Below are 27309 nucleotides of genomic sequence, written 5' to 3'. Positions count from 1 at the left end.
CTGGAAACTAATCCAATAGCATAAGCATACGCAAACAATTGGAAGCAATTCATGTTTTTATTTCAATTCATGTTCATTTATTTCAATTAAAAAAGATACCATGCACAGCAGTACTCGTTTTGTACAGATTTTAGTTCAGACAAACAGCATGCATTCAGTATATTCTTTGAGCTCTCACTCCAATAAAAAGGAGAACAGTTACTGTAGCCTGCAGTGGTTCAGATGTATTGTCATAGAAACTATACTATGGAATTACATTTTAGAAGGCACAGTCCAGAACATTGTATAGATTTACCTAACTGTAATTATTGCTATGACCTTACATGACAGAACACAAGGCTTAGGCTCAGGTTAAAGCTTAATATACTTTGTCAAACAACCCTTTCAACAAGTATCATTCGGGAAAATAGGCACATTTTAACTGAAAAACAAACCTCTTTCAGTTGAAACTAACAGTGACATGAAAAGTTTGAATTAAGCTTTAGTCTCAGGACCCATTCATTAGTGTAGTAAGATTACATTCATTGGCTTGGCTGGGATTTTCACACATCATAAGGCTACAGTATTGTCATTGTCAAAGGTCCAAATCTGTTCCTCTAATGACAAAGCATCAACAAACGTGTGGTATTTAACCTTTTTACATAACACCACAAACATACACATTTATAATGCACAAAATGTATATTGGAAGATAGTTTATTTCTTGATTCTGTACTACTACTTCTACTCAAACTTGCATAAATATATCACACTATGTGCGCTTAAGAGTTGCATAAATAGCTCTATATTATAAAGATTGTGCTCAAAGGGATTAAGCTTAAGTAGTGGACTGGAGATAGACACATGAATGAATGTCTCTTGATCTCTTAACAATAGTATCGCATCTTACTCACTGCCAAAAATACAATATACATGTACATTAATAATATGAGGGCTACTTTTATTTATTGCTGGTTGTATTTTTTAAGAAAACTAGGCACATTTTTAAGGACTTAAAAGTACCAGTTACATCTGACTGAGGTAAATAAGAGAGAAAAGAGAGAGATATGTTTTCAATCATCTAAACGTTTGAAAGGTTCAACCAGGAGAACAACAAATAACACTAAAGTGATGGATGGATCGTTATTATTGCGCAACATGAACCTTAAGTATCTGCACTTGTACCACGGCCAAACCTTAAAATTTACTCAATTAACGAGGTATGCAATACAGTTATAGTTTATGGTCGGCACTTAAAATAGTTATAGTACCAAGGAATATCAAGCAATTTAAATAAACAATTAACTGCAAATATATTATCAAAAAATACTACTGGAGATGCAGGCTACATTTGACTTAAGACATTGAGCACTCGCATACAATGCTGCAAGATGTTGGAAAAGCTATATCACTTATTGTATATGGTCATCAGTAGGCACCACAGAATTTGAACAAAGCACAGTGTAGAGCAGCAGAAAAAGGCAAATAATAATTCCAGCTAATCCCTGTAACAAGTCTGTTCATCTGCATGTACTTCCAAAATGTTGATGTAATCAAGTAATTGCATTATTCCAGTACCTTCGTGTCAAAACAACTAATTAATTTTTGCTTGCCTAAACACAGGGCAGCAATTACTAATCAATAATTACATTTTGAGACATCTTCCAGCATTCTCAGATGAACCAGTTTGATTCAGACTCCATGCGGGGACCAAAAAAAGTGCTTTATGCTCTGAGCAAGTAAGACCTTCATAGTAACTTATTTTCTAAGCATCAGTGACAGCAGTAGAGGAGCACACAAGAAGGGGAACTCTCTTAAGTCTAATTCATACTCTGTAGTACAATGGTGTTGCTTGCCACGGAGAACAGATTTTCAAACTACCAACACGTTGCATCTGGTGCTTGTCGGCAAGCGACGCCACCGCGCGGGGGAGTACAAATAAGGCTTTACTCTAGCCCACTAGGTTTTCAACATTGGGTCCCGGGACTACCAGGGTGTCCAAATGCACCGTTGGGGGTCTGTAACTCTGAGAGTGTACAAAAATGTGCACACTCTCAGAGTTAAAATAACACTGAGAGAATCTTACAGTGTAGATTAAGGTCCCAAAGATTAAAAAAAAAAGAAAAAGAAAAAAAGGGTTCCATCTGTACACTCTCAGAGTTACAAACCTGTAAGAGCCCCTGGTGGGCCCCGGACCAGGCGTTGAGAAACAGTGCTCTGGGCCCTATCTTGTTTCCCCTAAGCTGGTTTGCCATCATTGAGGGACAGCAGGATACTGGGACTCTCTTCGATGACGCGGACCAACAGGTTGTCTATGTACTCCTCCAGCTCCATGATCTTGGCGTCCTTCTTTGACAGCGCAGCCTGCTGCTTCACCACTAGGGTGATCAGCTCTTCCTGTGTCAGCTGTGTGTAAGGACCGGTTTCCACTGAGTCTGGCACCTGAAGAAGACGAAAAGAGGTGTCATACCTTACATTTCTGCTGTCACTGTGAATGCTATGCATGTCTATGGATTCATTTCCTTTTCCACAAGAACACATAGGTCCAGCGTAGAAGAGGTTTTTCAGAGGTTGAATCTTTATTGAAAACCATTTTTTTCACTGTGGCCTTTGACACGGTTTGATTGTGTAAATTGTATAACTCTGTAATGCTGTTTTTAGCCCTTTTTATTTCTGTTTGTAATGTATTATTTGTTATGCCTCTTTTGGTTGTCTTGTCTTAATCCGTTTTCTTTGTCTTTGTCAGGCTTGTTTCTTTATTCTAACCTGTACAGCACTTTGGCCGACCTTTGGTAATATGTGCTTTATAAATAAAGTTTGAGCTGAGGTTCCTTGATAGGATGCACTGACTCTCTATTCTAACCGTGTAAATTAATTACTGCTAATAGAAACTATTGAAAAGTACAATGAATAAAGCACACTCATTTTCTTCCCTTGTATACTGTGTGATTTGTTTTCTAGTAATTATGTTTCTTTGCCACTTTTTAAGTGAAGCTTAACTGCATAGTTTCCATTCAGGAAATGAGTAGCTAAATAAATCAAAGAAGTGAACATTGTAGCACTGAAACATGGTTCTGTTGTTGCTGTTGAGGCAACTGGAACAAAGTGACAGTCACAGTAGTACAATTATAGAAGAAGGAAATCTGGATTACCTCCAATAAACATACCCAATTTACACAGTGTAGTGGTTTGCACGAAGCCTTGAATTAAACCTCATATTACACAAGGTGCTCAAGTGGTTGTGAAACTAAATTCATGCTGCACTTAAAAGTCAAATTGCGTTTAATTGTCATCTTGGCCTGCATACATTATAAAATAGTTTTGTTGCAAGGAACTGTCAATGTACATGAACAAGGTGGTACCTTTTTCTTCCCCACTGTGCTGTCGTGGATCTTTATTTCTCTCACAGCAGGGGTGTTGATGGGCTGCGGACTCTCTACAGCACTCAGAGGCTTCACAGGATGAGGTCTGGAAAGACATTATATTCACACAACAGAATAAAATACTATTACAACTGGGCTTATTTGAAAGAACATAGCAAGATGTGTTAATATAGAAAACAACAAAGAGGATGAAATAAATGTCAATCAAAAGGACTACTTTTCCCACAGCGTGCGCCAGAATAATTTGAATAAAACACAAGTTGATCATCAGAGAGAAACCACAAGACTTCCAAAGCAGACCAACACACCATGTTAACCTCAGGACTTTGTTTGCCACCAAATGCAATACACAATACAAAAGCCATTCACCCATTTAGATAATCAGTGCCATGAACCGTTAACCATTCTTGCAAATGCATTTTTAATTATTGGCCTGTTCAATCTCACCTGCGTGGAGTTGAGCCCAGCCCACCTCCATTGCTATTTTGTGCACTGTGAGGCTGAACCTCAGAGGGTGAGACCCAGGCCCGCAAAAGTGTCTTTCCCCCAGGTAAACCTCCAGCCTGGGATGTAGGCTCTTCCCCATCTAGCTGGAAGGGCTCTGGGGTAGTCAGAGCGGGCATGGGTGAAGATGAGATCACAGTGAGAGGACCTGGTCCAAATGGATCCTCTCTACAATGCGTTTCCACCCTTTCTCCACCATGGAATCCATTCTGCATTCTAACATTGCCTTGATGCGGCCGTGTAAAAGATTCTGTGGAAGTCGGGTCTTCTTTAGTTGGGAGGCTTTGATTAGCCATTTCCTCTTTAGGAGTGTGGTTGTGTTGAATCCCTGCGTCTTTAACTGAGTGAGACTGGAACTGATGCATTTTCATTTTAGTCAGTGAAGGCTGCCTTTGGAAAGTGGAGCTGTGTTGATTTGAGTCTACATCCTTTTTCCCCTGGGCAGAGTGTTTCTCTGAATCACTCCCATGAAATATAGAAAAAGGATCAGCTGGATTATCTGTCGTAAAAATGTGATCAAGATCTTCAGATGTCAGTCCCTGATGTTCAAGCTTCTGCTGTCTGTCTCCGCCACGAGTGAAAATATCATCTACACTGGGGTTTTGATCCAGCTGTTCCCATGGGTCTTTGGGAAGAAGGTCAGTGCTGGGGAATGGGTCGGACTGAGAAAACGTGTCCCTGAATTTCTTGTCTGTGTCATTCACAGCTGGGTGGGATAATATTTGGGTGTTAGAATTCAAAGTGTTGGAAGATGCCACTGGTGTCACATCTGGCTGCTTCATTGGTGTTTTTTGCCTGGGTTTGGCTGTAGGCATTTGTCTGGTACTGATTATTGGCACTCCATTTTGGTCTTCCGCTGGCACTTGCTTATCCCCACTTCTTTGGGTAGCTGGTCTTGGCACCTCTCTGGGCAGCATGTATTTGTTATCAGTCAATTTAGCTGCTGGATGGAGTGCCTTCGTTACCCCATCTTTGGGCATGACTGAACGAGCATCTCTTCTTGAAGTCTCAGTGTTTATAGGAGACCCTGGGAGTGCAGACATATCAGGCCGCTCTACAGATGGAAGGGCCTGTACAATAACCTGGTTTTGTTTCTGGCCAGAGTCTACTACCTGTCTTGGGGTTGTTGTGGCTACTGGTTTGGGAGGAGTAGGGGCCGCTAACTCCAGCGTTTGTCTGGTACTGATTATTGGCACTTCATTTTGGTCTTCCGCCGGCACTTGTTTATCCCCACTTCTTTGGGTAGCTGGTCTTGGCACCTCTCTGGGCAGCATGTATTTGTTATCAGTCAATTTAGCTGCTGGATGGAGTGCCTTATTTACCCCATCTTTGGGCATGACTGAACGAGCATCTCTGCTTGAAGTGTCAGTGTTTATAGGAGACCCTGGGAGTGCAGACATATCAGGCCTCTCTACAGATGGAAGGGCCTGTACAATGCCCTGCTTTTGTTTCTGGCTAGAGTCTACTACCTGTCTTGGGGTTGTTGTGGCTACTGGTTTGGGAGGAGTAGGGGCCGCTAACTTTTTCGTTGATGTAGGTTTGGCCTCCTGAAGCTTTATGTGCAGATGGCTGACAGCAGACCTCTCCTGCATGGCCGGGGCTTTAGGGCTGGGCATATGCTCCTCTGGGCCATCAACACTCATCTCTTCACCATCCCTACGTCTCTGATTCACCTCTGCGATGATGTGATCCCATCTAGTAAACCCATGTACACCATGCCTCTTTTGCGGGAACAAGGTTTCGTAGTCAGGAAGTGGAAGCGATGGCCTATTTCCATTTTGTGATCCATCCTGCTCATCATAAACAGGGTTCTCAATCTCTCTGATAGGGATATGGTGAGCCCTTGAGGAACTCCTTGAAGGTGGCAGTGGCACCATCTGTGGGGCTATTCCAGAGTGGACACCATGTGCAGGTGGCTGTGGGGCCTTTCGCTTCGTCTCAGACATTGTGGGGGGAGATCCTACAGAAGATAGATTTTCAATGCTGCTATCAGATGAGCTTTTTCTTAGTTTAGGGGGAGCCAGGGATGAATGGAGGTTGTGGAACATAACAGGTGACACGGATCGGACACTAGAGAGGGTGGATTCGGAGCTGGTTGGGGAAGGACACTGCCGACTATGCGATTGAGAGTCAGAGGGTTCGGGCTTCAGAGCTTCAGCCAATCTGCCAAGGAGTGAAAACAAAAGCCTAAACGTCAGTGTGACCATCAAATGGTTGCTAAATCTGTGGACCTGTCCACCACCACCCTACAATCCATCATCATATTAGTTAGCATCTCTCAGGTATATCAGTAAACAACAGTTTTTCCATTCAATATCCAAATAAGCAAAAATCCACCCTAAAACTGAACACACATTAGTCCTATGACCAGCTGTGATCTGTAACATCATTAAAAGAAAACAAACTGGAGACTGGACAGTCAGACAATGCTTTTATGAGCTTTACTGTATGCTGCGTTCACACTAGCTGAAACAAAGCTACAGGCTACAAGTCATTTTCAATGGAAGCCAGTGACATGAAACTACAGCACAAGTGGCGGCCAACAATTGTCACTGCATGACGGGCTACAATTTTTTTTTAATTGGCGTAAATCTAAAAATAACCCTATATACATCAGATTCAAGAGTTTTTGAAAATAACTAATCTACAACGCCTTGCACCACTATGCATTGTAAGCTTCTTGAATTTGTTTTAGAATTTGTTATATATTTGAAACATTTAAAAAACCTTTTTTTTTAAACAATTTATGGGGATTCCTGGCACAAAATCTTTTCAGTAGGGATTCCGCAGCCAAATACTTAATTTGGGGGTCCTTGAAATGAAAAGGTTTAAGAACTACTGATTTAGATATACAGTGTGGCTAGAGCAACACTTCAAAGGGTGACTCGGAATGTACTCTAGTTGGCCACGCTTTGTCATTTTGTAACTTTTATGACTGCTAATGTGACCATTAACACTGATATAAACCTATTTTTTTCAAAATGCTGCTAACAGATATGGAATAATAATTGCCCATACCCCATATAATGTGGCTACACTGCAAAATCCTTGGTGCTAATTTAACAGCAAAAAAGTAAAAAGGCCATTTATAGTCATTAATCCAGAACCTCTGAGATCAAAGGAAGTAATGCCTGCTTTAGGGTGGATTTCCTTTTAGTTAAACATGAACTTAGCCTGCCCACGTCTTCATTTCAAAAGTTTGCCATGAAGACTGCAATTTCTTTATGGAATAGCATAGAATTAGGAAACTAATACTATGAACAGAACACTACAATGAAAACCAACTGTTTCCAGGTTTTACTATACTAGACATTAGACAAGTCTGAGAGCAGTAGGCTACCCGTTTACATTAACACACATAGTACTGTGGAGCTCTAATTGAACCCGGATATTCAACATCAGCCTTGGACTAAGCCTACAGCAAAACCTTATCAAACAGGCTGCACAAATCTGTCAAAAATAAGGACTATAGTAACCTCCATGAAAGTAGCTATATCAATTTGAAAATGTAAGACGCAAGTCACTCACCATTATAAGCCAAAGAAATAAACCAAAAACAACAAACTTCCAAGCAGTCCAAACAGTCACATGCTGGTTTGTCACCGATTGTGAGCTCATGTCATTCTACAACCTGTTCCACACCATACCATCCATGTAAACAGATGACAGAGTGAGATACGCCCACACGCCACAACAGAAACCAATCAACAGGCCAAGCAGGTCTGTCAACCATTTGATGGAATTTAAGATTCTAGTATTCCAAGATCGTCACAGAGTTAAGTCAAGGTGAACAAAGAGAAGAAAAGTTACTGAATGCCTATGTGCTAGTTTCACCTCAAGACAGAGATTTGATTCATTCAACAAGCAGAAATTCAGCATTATGAACCTTAATCCAACCATATAGTAACTCAGATAGGCTTATCAGTGATCACAGATACCCCTAAATTACAAGTGAGAAGACAAATAGATTAACTGAAACTTTAGAACACTGTGGAATCATGTCTTATGTTTACATTTTCAATTGGTCGGTCAGTAAGATATCCTATAATAAGGAAAGGATTACATGCAGGGTCATTAGAGGGTTAATTAGGTTACAGCTCTTTTTGACTATAAAGGGTTAACCAAGAACCCTGCATAACCTGTAAGACCTGTGAGGTTCTGTGATGTTTCTTTTGGTTTACATTATAACCAGAACCACGCCTGAAGGGGGAGTTACGTCATAAAAAAACAACAACTATAAATATACATACACAGTAGTACACAAGCTCACAATGCATCGCATCGTGAAATGTTGTGAGCTTGTAGATCGACTATTTTTGCTGTTTTTGAAAGAATAAAACAATTTAATTATCAATTCATTTTGAGTTCTGGGTTCCCTTAACCCAGGGTTAGAACCACCTCATGAGCAAGGCCCAAATTAGGCTCTGTGAAATATGTTACATGAGCAAGGCACGGTTAGCTTAGCTGTTGTACCGGTAGTTGAAAAGAGCCATTAGGCTGCTGTGTACAGTATATTTGAACATGTTCACCAACTGAACATATTGTAAATGTAAATCAGTTTGGTGTCACAAGATAACAAAAAGCTTTTTATTCTCCATTTTCATATCTGGACAACTGGAAATGTTCAAAATGTTTTAGTTTTTTTACTATCTGCCATATGACAACGTAAATACTTGTAGGGCTTAAATGGTAAAGTGGTTTATGAATATAAACTTTTTAACTTGTCTCGTCTGTCTTTAAAGTCAAATCCATTGTATGTGCAAACAAACTTTGTGAAATAAAAGTCCCAGGGTATTGTGATTCAATTACACATATTTTAGCATCTCTATACTGGGGTGAACATTTGGCAAAGAATAGCTGATCTACAAGCTCACAACGAGTTGCAGCGTGAGCGTGAGTTTGTAGATTGACCATTTTCAGCAAAGATATTTGGTGTTGAGGGAAAAAACATAGAAAACAGCGCCCCCACAGTCAAAAGTTTGACAGTACACAAAAACAGCAATTATGGAGCTGTGTATTAAGGCAGTGGTTCTCAACGTTTTCAGGCCGCGACCCCCCAAAATAATCACATTTGAGCTGGGGACCCCCCACCCTGACAAGCACTTGGAAATGTAGTTGAGGCATTACATTTTGTTTGACTCGGTTCTACAGATAATCATGAAAATAGCAGATCTACAGACCACAAGGCGTTTTGATCGGCGTTGTGATCGGCTATTTTCGTAATTTTTGCCTTGCCAATTTGGCCAATGTTTGACCAGTTTTTATAGTATAGTTGATTAATTTTGATGCAGTAATGGTCTTTTTTCTTTTCTCTTTCGTTCTGTCTTTTTTTTTTTGGTATTAAAAAGGTCTTAAAAGTCTTTAAATTGTCACTTCACTGTCATCTGGGGACCCCCAAAAATAATGTGGGGACCCACTTGGGGGGTCCCGACCCACAGGTTGAGAACCACTGTATTAAGGGAAGCTTTTATAATGAGCTTAGTTCAAAAAAGTAAAGGGATAGAGAGCCCTACCTGGGCTTGACTGCAGACACTTTGGTTGCACGGTTGAGGTACATCATAGCAGAAGGGGTTTGTGGGTTGCGGACAGGTTTCGGCTGATCTGATGGTGGTCCATCAAAGGGGTTCAGTGGGTCTGGGGTGAGGGGGATCTCCTCAAAGGGGTTAGTAGAGTGGTGTGAGGTCTGGATGTCCAAATCCCGGGTAAGAATTCGGGGAGCAGGTTTAGGTGCCTCCTCTTGAGTGGCGCTCGGTTGCTGCACCTCCTCCTTCTTTCTGATCATACCAAACAAAGACGAGAGCCTGTCGCTCATGGAGGCCTCTTCCTGACGCTTCTTCTCCTCTGCTCTGTGCGCCTCCTCCTGCTGCCTCCTCCACTCCTCTTCAAGCCTCCGACTCTCTGCTGCCTCCAACCTCTTGCGTTCTTCTTCTTCTTCTTCTTGATGTTGTTTTTGCCTCTCTTCCTCTTCTTCCTTCAACTTCTTCCTCCTCGCCTCATCCTCCAGGAAGCGTCTACGTCTCTCCTGTTCCTCCTGGAGCTTGAGCTCCTCTTCCTCCTGCAGACTCATCATGGCCTCTGCCCTGGATCTCTCGTCCGCCTCCCTCTTGGCCTCTGCCCTGCGTCTCTCTTCTGCCTGCCTCCTTCTCTCCTTCTCCTCCTCCTCCTCCTGATGGCGCTGTTGCTCCAGTGCAGCTCTGCCTGCAGCCTCGTCTGGCCTGTAGGCGGGGATGGAGAGGGCCTTGAGGGAGTCTGCAGAGACGTCTGAGCCGTGCCTGCGACTGCGTACGTCCTCCACAGAGCCCTGGCCTGAGCTGCTCAGGCTAAGGGTGGACCCGCTCTTGGGCTCGGCTTCCTCCGCATACACGTGGCTGCCATTGATGCACAGGTTGTTGTCGTTGGAGCTGTGTTTGGACAATTTACCCAGTAACCCAGAGAACGGGCCCTGAGACACTTTGCTGTCTGTGCTGCCTGCCCGCTTGTGGCCTAGGCCTAGGCCTAATTTGAATTTCTTTTTAACTGTGGGGAAGAGAAAACAGGGAAATATGATGTCATTGTTTACACATCAAACACCATTGCATAACCTTGCATAGTTCAAGCAGAGCAGGCAAGACAAACGTGTCAACATTTACGACCACATTTACCTTCTGGAGAGTCCGTGTTGAGGCCTGAGGAACGGCTTCCACTCAGAGAAGAGTTCTTCTCAGGGAGAGTTCCCAGAGTCGACATGGACTGTGAGATGTTGCGTTGTAGGTTTGATTTGGAAACAAAGAGGGTTTTGAGTTTAGATTTCTTCTTGACCCCCGGAGACTGATTGAGTGACTGGGCGTCAGGTTCTCCCTCGCTGTCTGTGAGGACCTGGCTGACAGAGGGCACGATGGCAGAGGCAGAGTCAGAGAAGCCATCCTTTTTCTTCCCTCTGACTTTGTCCTTCAGCTTGGAGATGCGAGAGCGAGGCTTGTCCTGCATGGAAAGGTCAAACATGCTAGCTGACATGTTGTTCCTCATAAACTGGAGGTCTAGTAGTACCTCGCCTCGGGCCTTGTCTTCCTTGCCTGTCTTGTCCACCAGCTTGTACCAGCTATAAAATGACAAAGACAAAGAGAGAACACGATGTTGAAGATAAGCATAGGATTATAAAAACTCAAATCAGTACTAATGAGTATTTTTTTGTATTTATTAATAAGCAAATTATACAAACAACATACATACATATATCACCAATGAAACATAGGAATACTATAAACAACAGAAAATGTCCCTCTAGGTCACAGATGCATTTCAGGGACTGTGACACATATACATTTGCAGTATATATTATTTATAGAAAGCACTTTTCATTTGAGTGAAAACACAAAAAAGGTTATTGGGAATAACATCATAACTTACTATATTGTAGTATACCATTTGTATGTTCAGTATCCATAAATATTGCCAATAATAGCAAACCTTTTGTCTCTGTGTGTGTGTGTGTGTGTGTGTGTGTGTGTGTGTGTGTGTGTGTGTGTGTGTGTGTGTGTGTGTGTGTGTGTGTGTGTGTGTGTGTGTGTGTGTGTGTGTGTGTGTGTGGTGGAGCCTCCCCCGCCCACCCACCAAAAGATGAACATTTTATAAATAATTGCATTCCTAAATACGATGTAATACAACTATTTCATACACATAACTATCATAGGTGTACACAAATGAAGCATTCTGGGTGCTTTAACTCTAACTCAGGCTGCATGTTACACTCTCATAGAACGTTAGTGTGTGTGCAGGTTTTTCTAGTGCCCACTGGGAGCATCAACCTCAAAAAGGGGTCACAATTGGAGCTTTGTTAAATTCTCCAGCTCCACCCTCTTATCCTCCCTGTCAAGCACAATCAGCACTGTGCAAGAGAAAAGTAGGAGCATACTGTACTTTAGAGCCCTTGTCATAAGTACAACAAAACAAGCAATTAGTGCATGTGCCCACGCAACCACACATACTACAGCTTATGTGATTAAAGCCTTGCTATTATTAGTTGTGGTGGTACTGTAGGTGTGTCTCGTTTGGCAAGCCTTCCGTTTTGTTAACTCTTTTGTTCCCCAAATATGATTCAGCAGCCTTCTATCTGACAGGCTGAAAGTAAAGGTCTTTGTGTGGATTCCTCTTTGATGACGTCATAGGAGGTCCACTCTGTACTCGAACAGAGGGCACAAAGAAAGAAAGACTGGAACAATTTGTAAGACATAATATGGTAGGTGCTCTGGGTATATTTTGACAGTGGATGAAGGCACATTATGATGCAGTGTTCTTTGCCTGGCACTGATCAGACACTGTTGTGTGTGGTTCATGTGGAGTTCATTGCTGACAGCATTCATTTGAGTGTCATCATGAGACAAAAATCCAGACACGGAATCTGCAGGGGAAAGCGGCCAGGAAACATGAATGGGAGTAAACCAACATTCCACGAAGCCTTGTAGACATGCAGGGAGGCCATTTAAGAGATGTAATGAAAGCCGGGCTGAGCCTAATTCAAACATTCTTCATCTCCCACCCAAAGTAAAGCCTGCCAAGTCAAACAGCAACTACTGGCGTAGGTTAACTGAGACAGCACAGACTAGATTAGGCTCTAGGCCTTCACAACCACAAATCAAGAATTTGTCTGTCCCTTTTCAAACTTTGCTATCTTATCTAGGGAATGTTTTGGATGCAAAATGTATTGTGAAAGGAAAATCAAAGAGTTAAGATTGAACAGCTGGTTGACATAGCAGTTAGCCTCTGCTGTGTTTGCAGAGAAATAGTAGGCAATTGTGGATCCTGCTGAACCAGTTCTATCAGCAAAGGAAAGTGGTAAAAGCACTTCCCTTTGAAACAATGATTAACATGAGAGGCTCCATTCTGTATGGGAAATAGAATGAAGTCAGAAACCACACTGAAGTCAATATTGCAATATTACATACTTTCCTCCTTAAGATTGCCAATGCATGACACCATTTTTTATTTGTGGATATTGAAGACGTTTGAATGTTTTTCTTTTAGAAGATGGAAACAAATAGTTGGAAATACCTTTAATTTATAGCTTAATAAATATATTTTGAGATAATGTTTGGGCTATATTTTAATATTTCACTCACTGTAATTATCCTAAGTAAAAAAGACAACACCACAAAAACAACAAAAAACGTCTTGAACTATAAATATTGAACTTTAGAGTGCATACCTCTAACCTGACTCCGCCAGATGGGGGCGGTATTGACTTCACAATACAGCCTCCATCTGGACCGTTGCTGCATTGTATGCCTTATATGGTTATGGCTGAGTAATGGTGACATGATCGTGACGTCAGATGTCCGCCGGCCGGCCGGCCCTCTCTTTAAGCCAATTTTAATAATATAGGATAGGATAATCTATCGCTATTTTGGGCATGTCATTATAGGTGAGACATTTCAAAACTTTCAAATAGTGGAATAGCAAGCTTGAGCTTGTACAGCTGCCGTTTTCACTATTTTAGCCCGACACCGGTGTGTGATGAAATATGAAATGGGGCATAAGTGGTTAATCGATTCGTTGATATAGGCCTACAGAATTAATATTTCTATGATTATTCGATTAATGGACAGAATAATTGCTAAGAAAATCAACAATAGTTGGAGCCTTAGATCAATCCCACCAAGTTAGTTAACAGTTAGTCAACATCCTTATCCGTTAATTGACAGGTTAGTAAATTTGGAAATAATGCAAAAATATCAAGTTATGTTTCCTTCCTCCTATTACTAAACACTTTTGTTAGATCATGTCAGTTGATCAAGTAAAGTCTGTCTTTCAAATGATCATCCTGCAACATTACAAGATGAATGCTTTGCTTCTTCCGTCATGTCAATTCTAAATAAAAAACAATTAACCACTAAATCGAGTTAAAACAATCCTAGTTTTTTCTTAAGGTCCATGAAAAAAGGAGTGAGTGTAAGTGAGTGAGGCATTGCTATGGAGATCTCCCCCATTATTTAACCAAATAACACGCAACAAAATAAGGAGCACATTTTCATTATGAAAAAGTATGGAAGTTAACCAATAAGCCAATTAGGGGCAACTCATTATAAGTTGGCACCATTTCCGTCTACTTACTGTGTCTCAGACAGGATAGCGAGTACTAGACAGAAATGTCTCAGACAGAATAGCGAGTACTAGACCGAAATGGAACATCTTATAATGAGCATTATTGAGGACCAACTATAGGGGTCTGTCAAAAGAGCCATTTTAGACCAAAACAAAAATACAAAATCTGTCTGGAGCCACAAAACCTATTTTAGCCTAATAATGAAGGCAACACAGGCTATTAAGTGTATAATATTAGCCTATCAAATTACAAAATACAAATGTAAACATTTAAACGAGCATTCATTATTTTGTTTTTGTCAAAATATTATATTGCTCACAGCAGGATCAGCACTTTAGAGAGCATGGCGCACAACATGACTACTCTGCAGTGCGCTATTTGGTGTTTTAAGTTTAATTTCCATCACAATATTACAATATTATAATAATATCAACATTACTTTTTTTGTTGTTTGATAACTTCTCGCCGCAGATCAAACATACATGTAATCTAGCAGCATTGGCAGTGAAAGCAAACAACTTTGTCCACGAACCAGGGGTCATCAACATGCCGGCTTGTACAGCCGTAAATGTACAGTATACTAGTCCAGTAGACACGATGGAGAACACATGCTGTGTTTTTAAGAGGGAAAGTGGTTAGTCCTCATCCCTACTACTTTATTTTATTTTATTAAGATATTAAGTATGAAAGCATGAACGCTGAGAGCGAAGGCATAGATGGAGCAATATGTAACCCTGTTTCAAAAATTGCTTTAAAAGTCAAGTTTATTATTATTATTTCCATGGCCATCTCTGTACTTATGTCTAATTTCTGCTTCACTTTCTTCTTCTTTCTAAATTGAACTGATGGCTTTGAACCTTTCAAAGCACTAAAGACAATCAGAGACAGCGAGAAGAATTGTCATATTGACAACATCCACCGGTCATTATAATATCAATTAAAGCTTGAAAAACAGATTTTTCCAGGCCCAGTCATTAGACATGTTCTGTATCCACCACTGTTTGGTACCTGGTTTAACAAGGTTTGAATACCTGTCTGGCAGTGTCTTTATTAGAGTGTTAATGTCAAAGGACATTTCGGAAACCCAGCTCTTATCCTATTCAACTAAATTAAAATCAGGTCCTTCATTGGCATGGAAGATTTTTTTTAAAATGGCGTTTCTGGGTGCACTGGCACTCTATGCCAGTGGTTCTCAAAGTGGGGTCTGGGGACCCCCAGGGGTCCTTGGGGGGTTCCAGGGGGTCCCCAGCAAAAAGGCTTAATAGCATCAAAATCAGTGTAACCACTTTAAACCTATTTTATAATCACCAGTATACAACAACGGACAGCAGGCATCTTGTCTTGATGAGAGTGCCTGTTGTGAAAATGAACAGTGTCGATAATCCAATATCTGGATGATGGGAGACTTGCAATTATATTGACGAGTTGTCTAATGATAGAAGAGTAAAATAATATTTTTCATATTTTAAATGTATTGAAGTTACAATGAAAGTTGTGATGAATAGGCTACAAACTCAAACATTGATGACCCCTGCCATGAACTATTCAATTATTAGTTTTTTTGCATTTGGTGTCCTTAGCGTAGCAGGAAATCACACACTGGTTTGTTTACACAAGCCACCTGGCTGGTGCCGTGCCAATAAATGCATAAACTTCTTATTTAGTCTACACATTTTTTAAATATTGGAGCATGTAAGAATCTATGTCTCATAACATGTACATTTCCATATAATGTTTTCTATAGCTACAGGGAGCCACAAGGGAGGGGCTAAAGAGCCTCATGTGGCTCCAGAGCCGCAGGTTGCAAACCCCTAAAGATAGATAAGGTTGAAAATGGGTGAACTTCTCCTTTAAACACATATTTATTTTGTGGTAAGCTAACCAGTTAGCCTAACAGTTAATAGTGTAATTGTGACCACATTTTACTTCATGTTCATCCAATATAATAGTATTCAGCATTTGGATAAATTGTAAATAAACGAAACAGGAAAGAGGCAGAATGTACACCCCAACACATGGTATAAAGGTCAACATGGTTGTGAGATTACAGATATTGTGCTCATGTAGAATAGGACTTCATGTCAGATTTTTCTTGATGTATGAAATGTTACTGTGAGTCGATTGAATATTTAAAAGTAAAATCAAAAACTTAAATAACTGCTTCTCAACCACTGGTTTTCTATCATTTACTACTAATATACTTTGGCTCATGAAGCTGAGTGGCCGAATGTGCAAGTGAAGTGACGGGCACTTGAAGCCACACACACACTGGTGACGCGTAGGAATGAGAGACTGGAGTTGAAACAAAGTCAACTCGGAAAAGCAATTCAGGTGGGTTTTTAGGGCGGTTTTGAAGGTAGGAAGGGATATGTTTGGGGAGTGCATTCCAGAGGGAGTGGGCTGCCACAGACAAAGCCCTGTCGCCCCAGGTTCGGAGCCTGGTCTTGGGGACCTCCAGGAGGCCGGCATCACTGGACCTGAGGGAGCGGGACGGCTTGAGGAGGTCAGAGAGGTAGGGGGGAGCCAGGTTGTGGAGTGCCTTATAGGTGGTGAGGAGCATTATAAAGTGGATTCTTTGTTTGACAGGCAGTCAGTGGAAGTCTGACACGTGGAAGAGAGAGATGGGGGAGAAGCGAGCGGCGTGTCTAGAGGGCAAGGGGAGCCGCGCCACACATTGATGCCTGAAAGTCATGTGACTCCCATAGGAAATTAATTGAAATTGCCGTGTCCCTCCGCCTCCCCCCGCTATATCGATTTCCGTGTCCCTAAAGGCAAAACTTGTTCGTAAATCATGGTCCCATCTAGAGTAAAATAGATCAGTGGTTCTCAAAGTGGGGTCTGGTGACCCCCAGGGGTCCTTGAGGGGGTGGGTTCCAGGGAGTCTCCAGCTAAATGTGTTGTAGCACCAAAATCTGTTTAACCCTATATACATCAGCCATTTGAAAATAGCCGATCTACAAGCTCACAATGTCTCGCATTGTGAGCTTGTAGATCTGCAATTTTCAAAGAATCTGGGGGGGAAAAAAATGAATTTGGAATACATTATTTACAACATTTTAACAAGACAAATCTCATATGGCGGGGCCAGAAGTTTTAGATCCACTGATGGTAAAGTAGGTTGGGCTATGCTAGGGTATGGCTATGTTGTGATTGACAACTCGCTACCATAGACTACTGCAGCGATCAAGGAACCTTTTGAAAGGAAAAGTCGTGCTGGACGCCAGGGATGCGTCATGACACTCATGGGTGGCAAAAACCTCGCACCGAAGTTCAATGAATTACATTGCAGTGGATGGAGCCGGCTGGACCAGCACATGAACAAATATTATTTCTGAATGATTGCGACTGTTACGGCCGGTGGCCGTTGGTATTGTTATTATTATTGTTATTAGTTTATTATTTGTGTTAAGGTACTGTGCTGTCATGCCTGTGCGTCTACATTCCATATATAGTCCATGAGCCCCAAAATTGAGCAATGATTATCGAAAGAGTGGGCAAAACCAAACTTATATTAAATTGTTCATAGGGTCAATACGAGTAAATAAATATATGATAACCTTTCCACAGGAGCAGCTTTTTCATGGTTATCACACATTTTGTTATTTTCCCCATACGTACATGACAGGTGAAAAAATTACAAAATTAAAAAAAGAGTTATCATAATGAAACTTCCTGAGTTGATTACTTACATGAAGACAATGATTTATCGTATTACAAGTTTTCTAAAATTGTATATTTAAATATGCAAATTAGGCATTAGGAAAATATGCCCAAATTTGCATAACTTTCCAGAATCAACATTAGAACATTGGACAAAGCCAGAGTCAACATACTTATTTCATTTTGTTAAGATGTTGGAGTCAAAGGTTTTTAACGAGGGAATATTCAATATTTGGCTAAATTTTGGGGCTCTGGCTCATGGACTAAATGCCTAATTTGCATATTTAAATATACAATTTCAGAAAACTTGTAATACGATAAATCATTGTCTTCATGTAAGTAATCAACTCAGGAAGTTTCATTATGATAACAATTTTTTAAATGTTGTAATTTTTTCACCTGTCATGTACGTATGGGGAAAATAACAAAATGTGTGATAACCATGAAAAAGCTGCTCCTGTGGAAAGGTTATCATATTTATTTACTCGTATTGACCCTATGAACAATTTAATATAGGTTTGGTTTTGCCCACTCTTTCGATAATGAAATCTTGTCTGGCTCATGGACTAATAGTTGGAGTCTCAAAGTCATGAATGAGAGCGCTGGGCGTCGGCTTGATTGTTTCATTGACAACCCTCATTCATTCCGTGGCATGGGGGCGTGGCCTGATGACGGATCTGCACGTGGGGAGTGATCGCCCCCACGGATTGGTCTTCTCACCCCGTTGCCATGACGACGACCAGCAGAACAGCTGTAGCTCTCCAATAGTCCATATTCACACGGCGGCCATTTTGGAATTTAACATTGCGTTGCTGTGGCAACTGGGGTGGCAACTGGGGTGGCATTTCATTGACTTAATGGCAATATGGCCGCCGTGTGAATATGGTCTATAAAGGCTCACTCTCATCTGACAGTCGGGGGGTAACAACAGCACTCATTAGTGCAAGCGGAGTCTTATCCCTCCTTTCCCCTGCCACTTACTATAACGACATACCAATGACTATGGTGCCTTGAGATCCTTCGGGGAGTCCTCTTTGTGTTTAGTTAGTTATTCTTCTGTTATTGGTTAGCCCTGTGTTAGTTATTTTCGGTTGTGGCCTACTCTGTCATTCATTTCGTCCTATTCTTTCAAAAGTCAGTAAACAGATTGTATAAACTCATTATTATCCATCCTTGTGGGGTTAATAAATACACTTTAAGCATCCAACGCTGTTGTTTCCATAATTATGTTGCGATCTTTACCCTAGACCTCAAGGGTCGTAACAGCGACCTTTGTCATATAAATCGGTCCAGGAATATAAAAGAAGACATATCACAGGTTGTTTTCTAATCACTTGCTTTTCAATGTGTACAGTACATAATTTTATTGAGGCATCTAAACAACGGTATCGAGTCTCGGAGGTATCGCAAGATTTGGTTGCCAGACAGGAAATGGGGGAAAGACTCACGATATTTTGGCTGTTCAGAAACATACTTTGTGCAACATACTTTGTGCTCTTTAGATACCTCTATAAAATTATAACAGTGTACACATCGAAAAGCAACACAGCAGAAAACAATGTGTGATATGTCTTATTGTCTTCTTTTATTTTCTTGAGCAGAGTATTTTATATAAGGTCTCAATCGCTCAGAAATTGTGTTTGTTCATAAGCTGTCCAGCCGGCTCTCATAGGCTCCAATGTTATTTCACTGAACTTCCGGTGTGAGTCTGCCACCCAGTGCGACGAATCTGCCGGCTGGAATTGCAGGATAGAGAAAATGACATTGGCGTCTCTTCCTTTTAAAATAAATTCCTTGGCAGTGATCAGGATAGAGGCCGCGTACTAGCAAAGCGTCTTCCCAGTAAACCTCCACACTCTCGCCCAACAACACGATCTCATTACAATGTACAATGGCCCATAGGGCAGGAGCCTATCTCCTGTTTCTGTAGCGTCAGGCTACAGTATGTCAGTATGTCGCAGGGACTTGCCACCTATCCAACCCTTGATGCCGAGTGCCAAGCAGAGAGGCATTGGGTCCCATTTTTATAGTCTTTGGTATGCCCCGGCTGGAGAATGAACCCCAACCTCCCAATCTCAGGGCGGACACTCTAACCAGTCCACAAGGCCACTGAGCTAGTTACATATAGTTAGTTACTGTCAATTTGCCAAGATGGAGGCTTCAAAACAGAAATCCACCGATTCCACAAACCAATGGGTGACATCACGGTGACTCTGTCCATATTTCATTTACAGTCTATACTATCAATATGTTTGCTTTGACCACACACATTTCAGTTTATAAGAGACTAGTGCATGGGTAAAAAAACAGGAATTATTCTTTAAACTGAAATAACTCATGACCGAGCAGTACATGAATCACACTTCATGACAACTATTCTATGACAAACTGAAATATGTGTGGTCCAATAACCTAATTTCATTGTGAATATTCCCAGCTGCATTGTGTTAGTAGGACAAAGGGCCTTGCTTGTAGCAGGAAAGCCTAGTCTTTAGTGTCAGACCCTGTATCAGAACAACAGTGAAAAATGGCAGTAATTCAACACCACCTGCTTCCAGGGGGGAAAGGCAACATCCAATACCCTTCCTGTATGTGCGGCCTAGAGTAGTCGGAAATAGTAGGCTATGCCAACAGCAAGGTGAGTGAAGGAGAATGACTAAGGAATGGGAAAGTGCAAGGAATGAACCTAAGGAATGTCATAAAAACCTGAACAAACTTACTGAGTAAACACTAGATAAGATTACAGATACCAGAGCACAATAAACAAGAGTGAGGTAGTTCTAGTCCTGTACAAAGGCTGCCCTTGGATGAGCAACACAGAGAACTCACTGCCTGGGGGATAAAACTATCACTAGCTCACTCAACTTCATCCTGAGGGATATCAGTAACAACATACTTTACAATAGCCTAATTCCAATGTATGATACAACCCAAGAACTCAATGTAACACATTTAGGTATTTGCTGTAACAGCAAGAATTAAGTACAGTATATGGTGTTTGTGTTTAGAAGGAATTTTCAATAGGCCTATTTGTTATTGAAGGCCGCTGATATTTTACTATAGATTACATGATGTTAACTGAAAATGTTACTGTGGTGTCAAGGGCTGGGCGATATTACTTCAAATCAATACCATGATTAATTCAAACTTTTTCATCGATTATGATTAATATATATTTTTAATAAAAACTATTTTAAATAAAATAGTCTATCAACAAGCTCACAACGCGTTGGGATGCGTTGTGAGCTTGTAGATGGGCTATTTACACTATTTTTGCACGCCACCACTGTACAACAAAGTGTAATACATAAGGGGTTAATCAGACTATTCGATTTAGTTGATTATAAAAAATCTATTAGAATTGTTTCATGTCAATTCGTTGATATATAAGAAATTTAAAAATTAAATCTGCTTCTTGATTATTTAATTAATCAACATTAGTTATTGGTTCTAAATATTTGGTTTTGATATATTTTTGGTTAATTGCCCAACTCTACGTCAAACATATGCAGCCATTGTGGGAAGGGTTTAACAGTAGCTCACCTCCCCACATTAAAGACTGCTTAATTGTTTTCAAAATTAATGTCAGAAAACACCTCACATTACATAAGAGAGACTACACACCCATGGCACCATGCTAGTACGTCACTGAAGTGGATGTCCATGATGCTACACTACCTCATCTAAGTGGATGTCATCCTGAGTCATGAAACAAACTTGGGTGTGTGAGCTTTCTGTAAATAGCAACTAGAGAAACAAATGGGCCGTCACGCATCATGTCAGCTCTGTGGGAAAAAGATCTCCTGACAGGCTTATATCACCCATCCGACCAAGCAAGGGTAGAGATGGATTCACACTGCCTTATTAAGTGGAATTCCAGTACTTGCAAGCCAAGGAATGGAATGGTAATGGTTTGAGCAATGGTGGCAAGCAACTGAGTGGATAGGTGGCGTACTATAGCAAACAGAGCAGAGAAGGAAGTGATCCAAAGTATTCCGATTGTTTTTCCACCAGGTCCATGGTTTCTGTTTTTCCCTATCAAGAGAGATAAGGGACATATGAGAGATAAGGGAAGAGGGAGGGAGGTACTCGTGGTAGGCTGTGTTTATTTTGTAGCCTGTTTCATGTGATAAAATATAAATATATATGTTAAAGATTTGGCAAAATGTAAAATGTTTAGTGTGGTTTTGACTTCAACACAGTCTTGATTTTCAGGACATCAGTCAACTTGGATGAGACTAAATTCTAATAATAATAATTACTTTTCTTAGTCATATGTTTCTCTGAAACCAGATCTCAAAGCATCTTAGCGACGAATACGTTGTAAAATAGAGCGATTTGTAATAAGATGGAAAAAGTGGAAGGACTTTACTCAATTGGAAATAGTTAATCTGTTGCAATCTTTGTAGCTGCATCACTGAGAAGCCTCAAGTTATTACATGTCAGCTTTCCACACACCTATAGTATTGTCAAATTAATTGCAATAGCATGTTACAAGCTCTGTGAGCGGCAGCAGTTCGTTTTTACTTTTGAGTTTCCAAATCAGAACTTCCCAAGAACTGACGTCTTAAAATGAAAACCCCTACCATAAAACCAGGGAGAACAAAATAGCAAGCTGTGCCAGTAGATGACTGACACAGTACTGAAGCAAACGGTAATATACATTAATCATAAACTACTACTAGACTACTTCATGCAAGAAGCAATATCCTACAACAAGAAGCAAGAGCTAGGTTAAATAAACTACAGCGAGATCGGCCTAGATTTTCCATAGTTATTCAATTTTTATATGTTGAGACATTAAACAAGTAGAAAAATAACTTTTTAAAGTAAACACATTTTAAGTCAATCAAGGCAAGAAATAAACAAACTATATACTGGCCACAGAGGCTTATTTATGTTCACATTCACCAACCACTTTGTTTTTCTTTTCTTCCAACCAATCACAATTTAGTCTAGCTAGCCTATATCTACAACACCATATGATGTTAGTTATTTGACACAGAGGTGCCATTTTGATTGCTGTTAATGCGTGGTGTTCATTTCCCACCCTGGGTACAAGTTCAGCCACAGCCTTCACGACATAACAACAATAGGGCTAGTTTGGCAACCCATGGTCTGGATTATGTTTCACACACCTCTACTTCTCTGTCTAGTCTCAACCATGGAGGTCAAAGGGAGAGAAAAGTTTGAGTCTGATGGATCAGATGTTTTGTTCCTTTAAATATGTAGGTGCTATGTAGAAATGAGTTTGCCCCCCAAACCACCAACATTTTTTGAATCACAAAATAATGACCTTGCAATTTATGAATGTATTTGTGTATAATTCCATGTGTTAAAAAAGGACAATCAATAATATTTTAAAATAGTGTGATGAATTGTAAAGTATAGCAGTTTGGAACTTTGGAACCCATTGGAAGTTGAAATGTATAGGTATGTTTTACTCCAGTTCCAGCACAAACTGACACATTTACAAAACAAACATTACTTGTGTGTTACTTGTTATGCGTGTTTAGTCCTTGAAGCTACCAACAAGAGAAGGAAAACAATAAAACATGCCTCAGTTTCCATTTTGCTGGTGGGGCTACCAACGTTTAGATCAGGGATTGTGCTTAAAGACAAAGCCTACTACATGACTCAACGTATAGAAGGGTATACTCACTCTGACTTTTTGCGAGATGCGTTGTCGTGCAGATCCAGCAGATTGACCACAGCTTGCCCCAGGAACTTGTCGAGCCCCACCTGGGCTCGATGCATCACAGTGATGACAAGAGTGCATCGTTCGGCGTTGTTTTGGTGGAATAACGGAAGCTCGAAATTCGCCTCTTCTTTCCACACCGGCGCGACGGATTTCTCGGCCACGGAGGTGGAGAACTTGTCCTTGGCCACCTGGAAGATGGCATAGGCATCGTTGGTTCCGTTCTTCCCCTTGACACGCAGGTTCCTAGCCTGGTGCACCGTTACCTGGACGCTGGTCGGATACCATTGTTGGCTTTGGTCGGACAAAGAAGACATACTGTCAAAGCAAATTAAGCTTTGACACAAATATTACTCCCAACTATAGCTGGCTAGGATACTATACTTCTTCTTGAGGTTTATCTTCAAGCTTCAACACGTCTGTCTGTCTGTGGTGGTTATAAGTAGTAGCGTTACCTAAATACCTAGCTTGTTTCAGACCAGGAAGCGTCCAGTGTTTTGTTACTACTACAACTGCCCAGGATGATGCTCGTCCAGTGTTGCCAGGTTTATGTAGGCAAATAAGCAACCAGGTCTAGGAAAACAATATCATTTTTAGGAATATTTATCCCTAATATCCTCTGGCACAACATATTTTCAGAAGGTGGGGTCTACAAATAGCATATTAATTTAGGGGTCCTTGACATGAAAATATAAACCACTGGTTTACAACATTAGTAAACAAGCCCAAATAAGTACATAAGTACACTTCAGAAACGAGCCCAAAAACTGCAACCCGCCAACTACCGTTATTTACAAAGCAACTTTACAGAAAAATAAGCCCAAAGTCGCTTATAATAAGCGGACATGGCAACACTGCTCAGGAGTCAGGATGATGCTCCTCCCTCGTAACGCTATCCCAGAAACAAACACATAAACTCTCAACAACTGACACAACCTAGTTACTAACTAACCAGTGTAGCATAATCAGTACATAATAGCGGCAAAAGGCGATGTTATTAAGAGACATGTCATCGCACAAAACGCTGTTTATTTCTTAATTTTCCAACCCCAATGTAGAAATTGAGAAACAACTCACTTCCCCAATATTATTGGTTCCCGCACCCATGCTCTACATACGTCTCTGTGATTGGCTTACATTTCTGTCAATAACTTGACGTCGATCCACGATTGGATAACGGTTGTATGTGAGCGTTGCCTAATCAAGGACCGTTAACCTTCCCACTGTTCCACGTCAATCACAGATGGGGAACACTTTACCTGTGCACTGTGGTGGAAAGTAACGAAGTACATTTACTTAAGTACAATTTTTTATACTTTTACTTTACTGGAGTATTTCAAAAATTTTACTCCGCTGCAATTATTAGAAAACTTTAGTTACTATAGTTATTAGTTACTTTGTCAATTTGGATTATTATTACAAAACATACATTAACCACTTCAGCTCTATTTAAACTTTGGCTATTTGAAAATAGCCGATATACAAGCTCACAATGCCTTATGGTGACGCATTGTGATTTTGCAGATAAACTATTTTCTAAATATTTGTATACATTTTATAGTCCATATTAGTCCATAGTACATTTTGATACCAATACTTTTGTACTTTTGCTCAAGTAAATTTTGAATTCCGGACTTATAGTAATTACATTGCAGCATTGATACTTTTAATGAAGTAAAAGAATTGAGTACTTTTTCCACCACTGCCTGTCCAGATCTGAGCCCATTAAATGTACAGATAATGTCCAGTCCCATTTTTCTCTGTTTATTTATTTGTATCTGGATTTGTAAGGCAGTCTGAGGTTCTTGAAAAATATATTACTGAACTGAACTAAAGGAAATGGCAGAATATTTAATAGACTGTGTATTATGTGACAATTATAAATAGGCCAATTAGGCTATAGACATACACATGTTCTCAAAATCTCTCTTTTTATATCAAGATGTGAGTTTAACCCATCAAAAAAGTCCATAGAGGAATCAACTAGCTAATAATGTGATGCTATGGGAATGATGGTGGCTGTACTCAAGAGTACAGAAGTTCAGGTTATGAACAATCAAATTAAGGCACCCAGTGTTAAATGCATTCATGAATGCTACAAGTCATTCAGAGCCACTTTGATAAATGGACATTATGGGAGCATAGAAAATAAAAAAATATTGCCTATGACAAACAAAACACCCAAATATGTGACTGCACTATAGTTTCATTGGTGTTTTGTAGGCTTATAAGGCACCATATTTTCACAACTAAAGCTTTTGTTTTTAGAACCAATATCCAATACAAACTAATCATTTTTAAGAGTAATGCATACTGGCTTAACCGTGAATGAAAAACCAAACACTGACAACAAAATATGTTAACAGCAATTTCTTATAAATAAAAAAATCACACCCAGTGTGAAGAGAGTGGTGCCTTTCATGAGGTCATTGCATTAGTTACTTTTTACAGACTTTGATGACTTCAATGTATTTTTACTCATTTTAAGTACTTTAAAATGTTTGTACAGATTTGTACGTGTTTTTACTCATGTTAACATCTTTTAAGTATTTTTACGCATTTTAAGTATTTTTACTCATTTAAAGTATTTTTACTCAGTTTAGGAACTTTAAAGTATCTTTACTAATATTTAAGTATTTTTACTCATTTTAAGTATTTTTACTCATTTTAAGTATTTTTACTCAAAAGTGGTGTGTGTGTGTACTGTACTGTACTGTACTGTACTGTACTGTACCTGTACCTGTACCTGTACCTGTACTGTACTGTACTGTACCTCTACCTGTACTGTACGTACTGTACTGTACTGTACTGTACTGTACTGTACGGTCTGTACTGTACTGTACTGTACGTACTGTACTGTACTGTACGGTCTGTACTGTACTGTACTGTACTGTACTGTACTGTACTGTACTGTACTGTATTGTACTGTACTGTACGGTCTGTACTGTACTGTACTGTACTGTACTGTGCTGTACTGTGCGGTCTGTTCTGTACTGTACCTCTACCAGTACCTGTACTGTACTGTACTGTGCTGTACGTACTGTACTGTACGTACTGTACTGTACGGTCTGTACTGTACGGTCTGTACTGTACTGTACCTGTACCTGTATGGTTGCATCTTTGTGTTGCAATCAGCCGCAGCTGTTGAGGCTGTGCTCAAACATACAGAGAGGCCGTGCTCATACGGACACACGGACACACGGACACACAGACGGACACCAGGACAAAGTCAAGCGTAGGAGTGGGCGTAGGAGTGGTTGGCACCACTCAAAAAAACCCACACACAGAGAAATTGATCACATTTTATAATTCAGTCATTAATAATGAGCAATTTCAATGATTTGACTGTGATTGTCGCAAGCTCCAATATCTATTGTAGTTTGTAGTGTAGTAGTTGTGGTTTGTAGTGTAGATTCTTGGACTTGACATGCAACTAAAACCAGATGATCATGTTAAAAAACTAAAGGCTAATTCATACTTTATTGCTTGAGACAAAAGTGAAATTTTTATTGTTTTTCAGTTAACTCTCAACAAAAATGACCCTAACCTAACTAGAGTGTCGAAGGCAGAGGCTTACTGAAAGAAGTGTTGACAAAGTATAAATTAGCCTTTAGGCTTAACATTTCATTAAACAGTTTTGGATCACCTTCCACATCATTACACATACTCGAGAAGTTATCAACAAAATTGTGATTACTGATACAGGTGCAAACTCAATAGGATTGACCTATGTAGTGTAACTAGACCATGGCCATAACTGAATGGTTATGCTGCATAAGCAACAGGTGACAATACTACATTATAACCATACTGGATGCATTTCTGTACCAACACAATTAAAACATGTCATAATTATTAAATAGACACTCGAGTGCAAACATCACTTAAGTCTCTCTTCATGAAAATGTCTCTTCATGACAGGCTGATTTAATTGCCCATCAGTTTCTGTACATAGTTTTAGTACATGGATACTAATCTCCCTGGGATTGACCAAATATTCATACTGC

At 40.3% G+C, this 27309-nt stretch overlaps 1 protein-coding gene across 2 annotated transcripts; it reads right to left on the bottom strand.

The window, feature by feature from the left end:
• Positions 1-43: 43 nt before the first annotated feature.
• Positions 44-23788, bottom strand: rab11fip1a (RAB11 family interacting protein 1 (class I) a). 2 transcript variants are annotated; one of them, XM_080432979.1, is made up of 6 exons: positions 23267-23788; positions 10508-10944; positions 9380-10382; positions 3810-6029; positions 3342-3447; positions 44-2421 (listed from the first exon to the last, which is right to left on the bottom strand). In XM_080432979.1, the coding sequence occupies exons 1-6, from the start codon at positions 23617-23619 to the stop codon at positions 2218-2220; spliced, it is 4323 nt and encodes a 1440-aa protein (XP_080289105.1). In that variant the 5' UTR covers positions 23620-23788; the 3' UTR covers positions 44-2217. The 2 variants fall into 2 exon arrangements, with proteins under 2 accessions (XP_080289105.1, XP_080289106.1); XM_080432980.1 differs by lacking the exon at positions 3810-6029.
• Positions 23789-27309: the final 3521 nt, after the last annotated feature.

Source organism: Gymnoscopelus braueri (assembly GCF_963280865.1).
Source record: "Gymnoscopelus braueri genome assembly, chromosome: 7".
Classification (NCBI taxonomy): domain Eukaryota; kingdom Metazoa; phylum Chordata; class Actinopteri; order Myctophiformes; family Myctophidae; genus Gymnoscopelus; species Gymnoscopelus braueri.
Note: the sequence above shows the minus strand (reverse complement) of the source record. Positions and strands in the feature narration are given on the sequence as shown.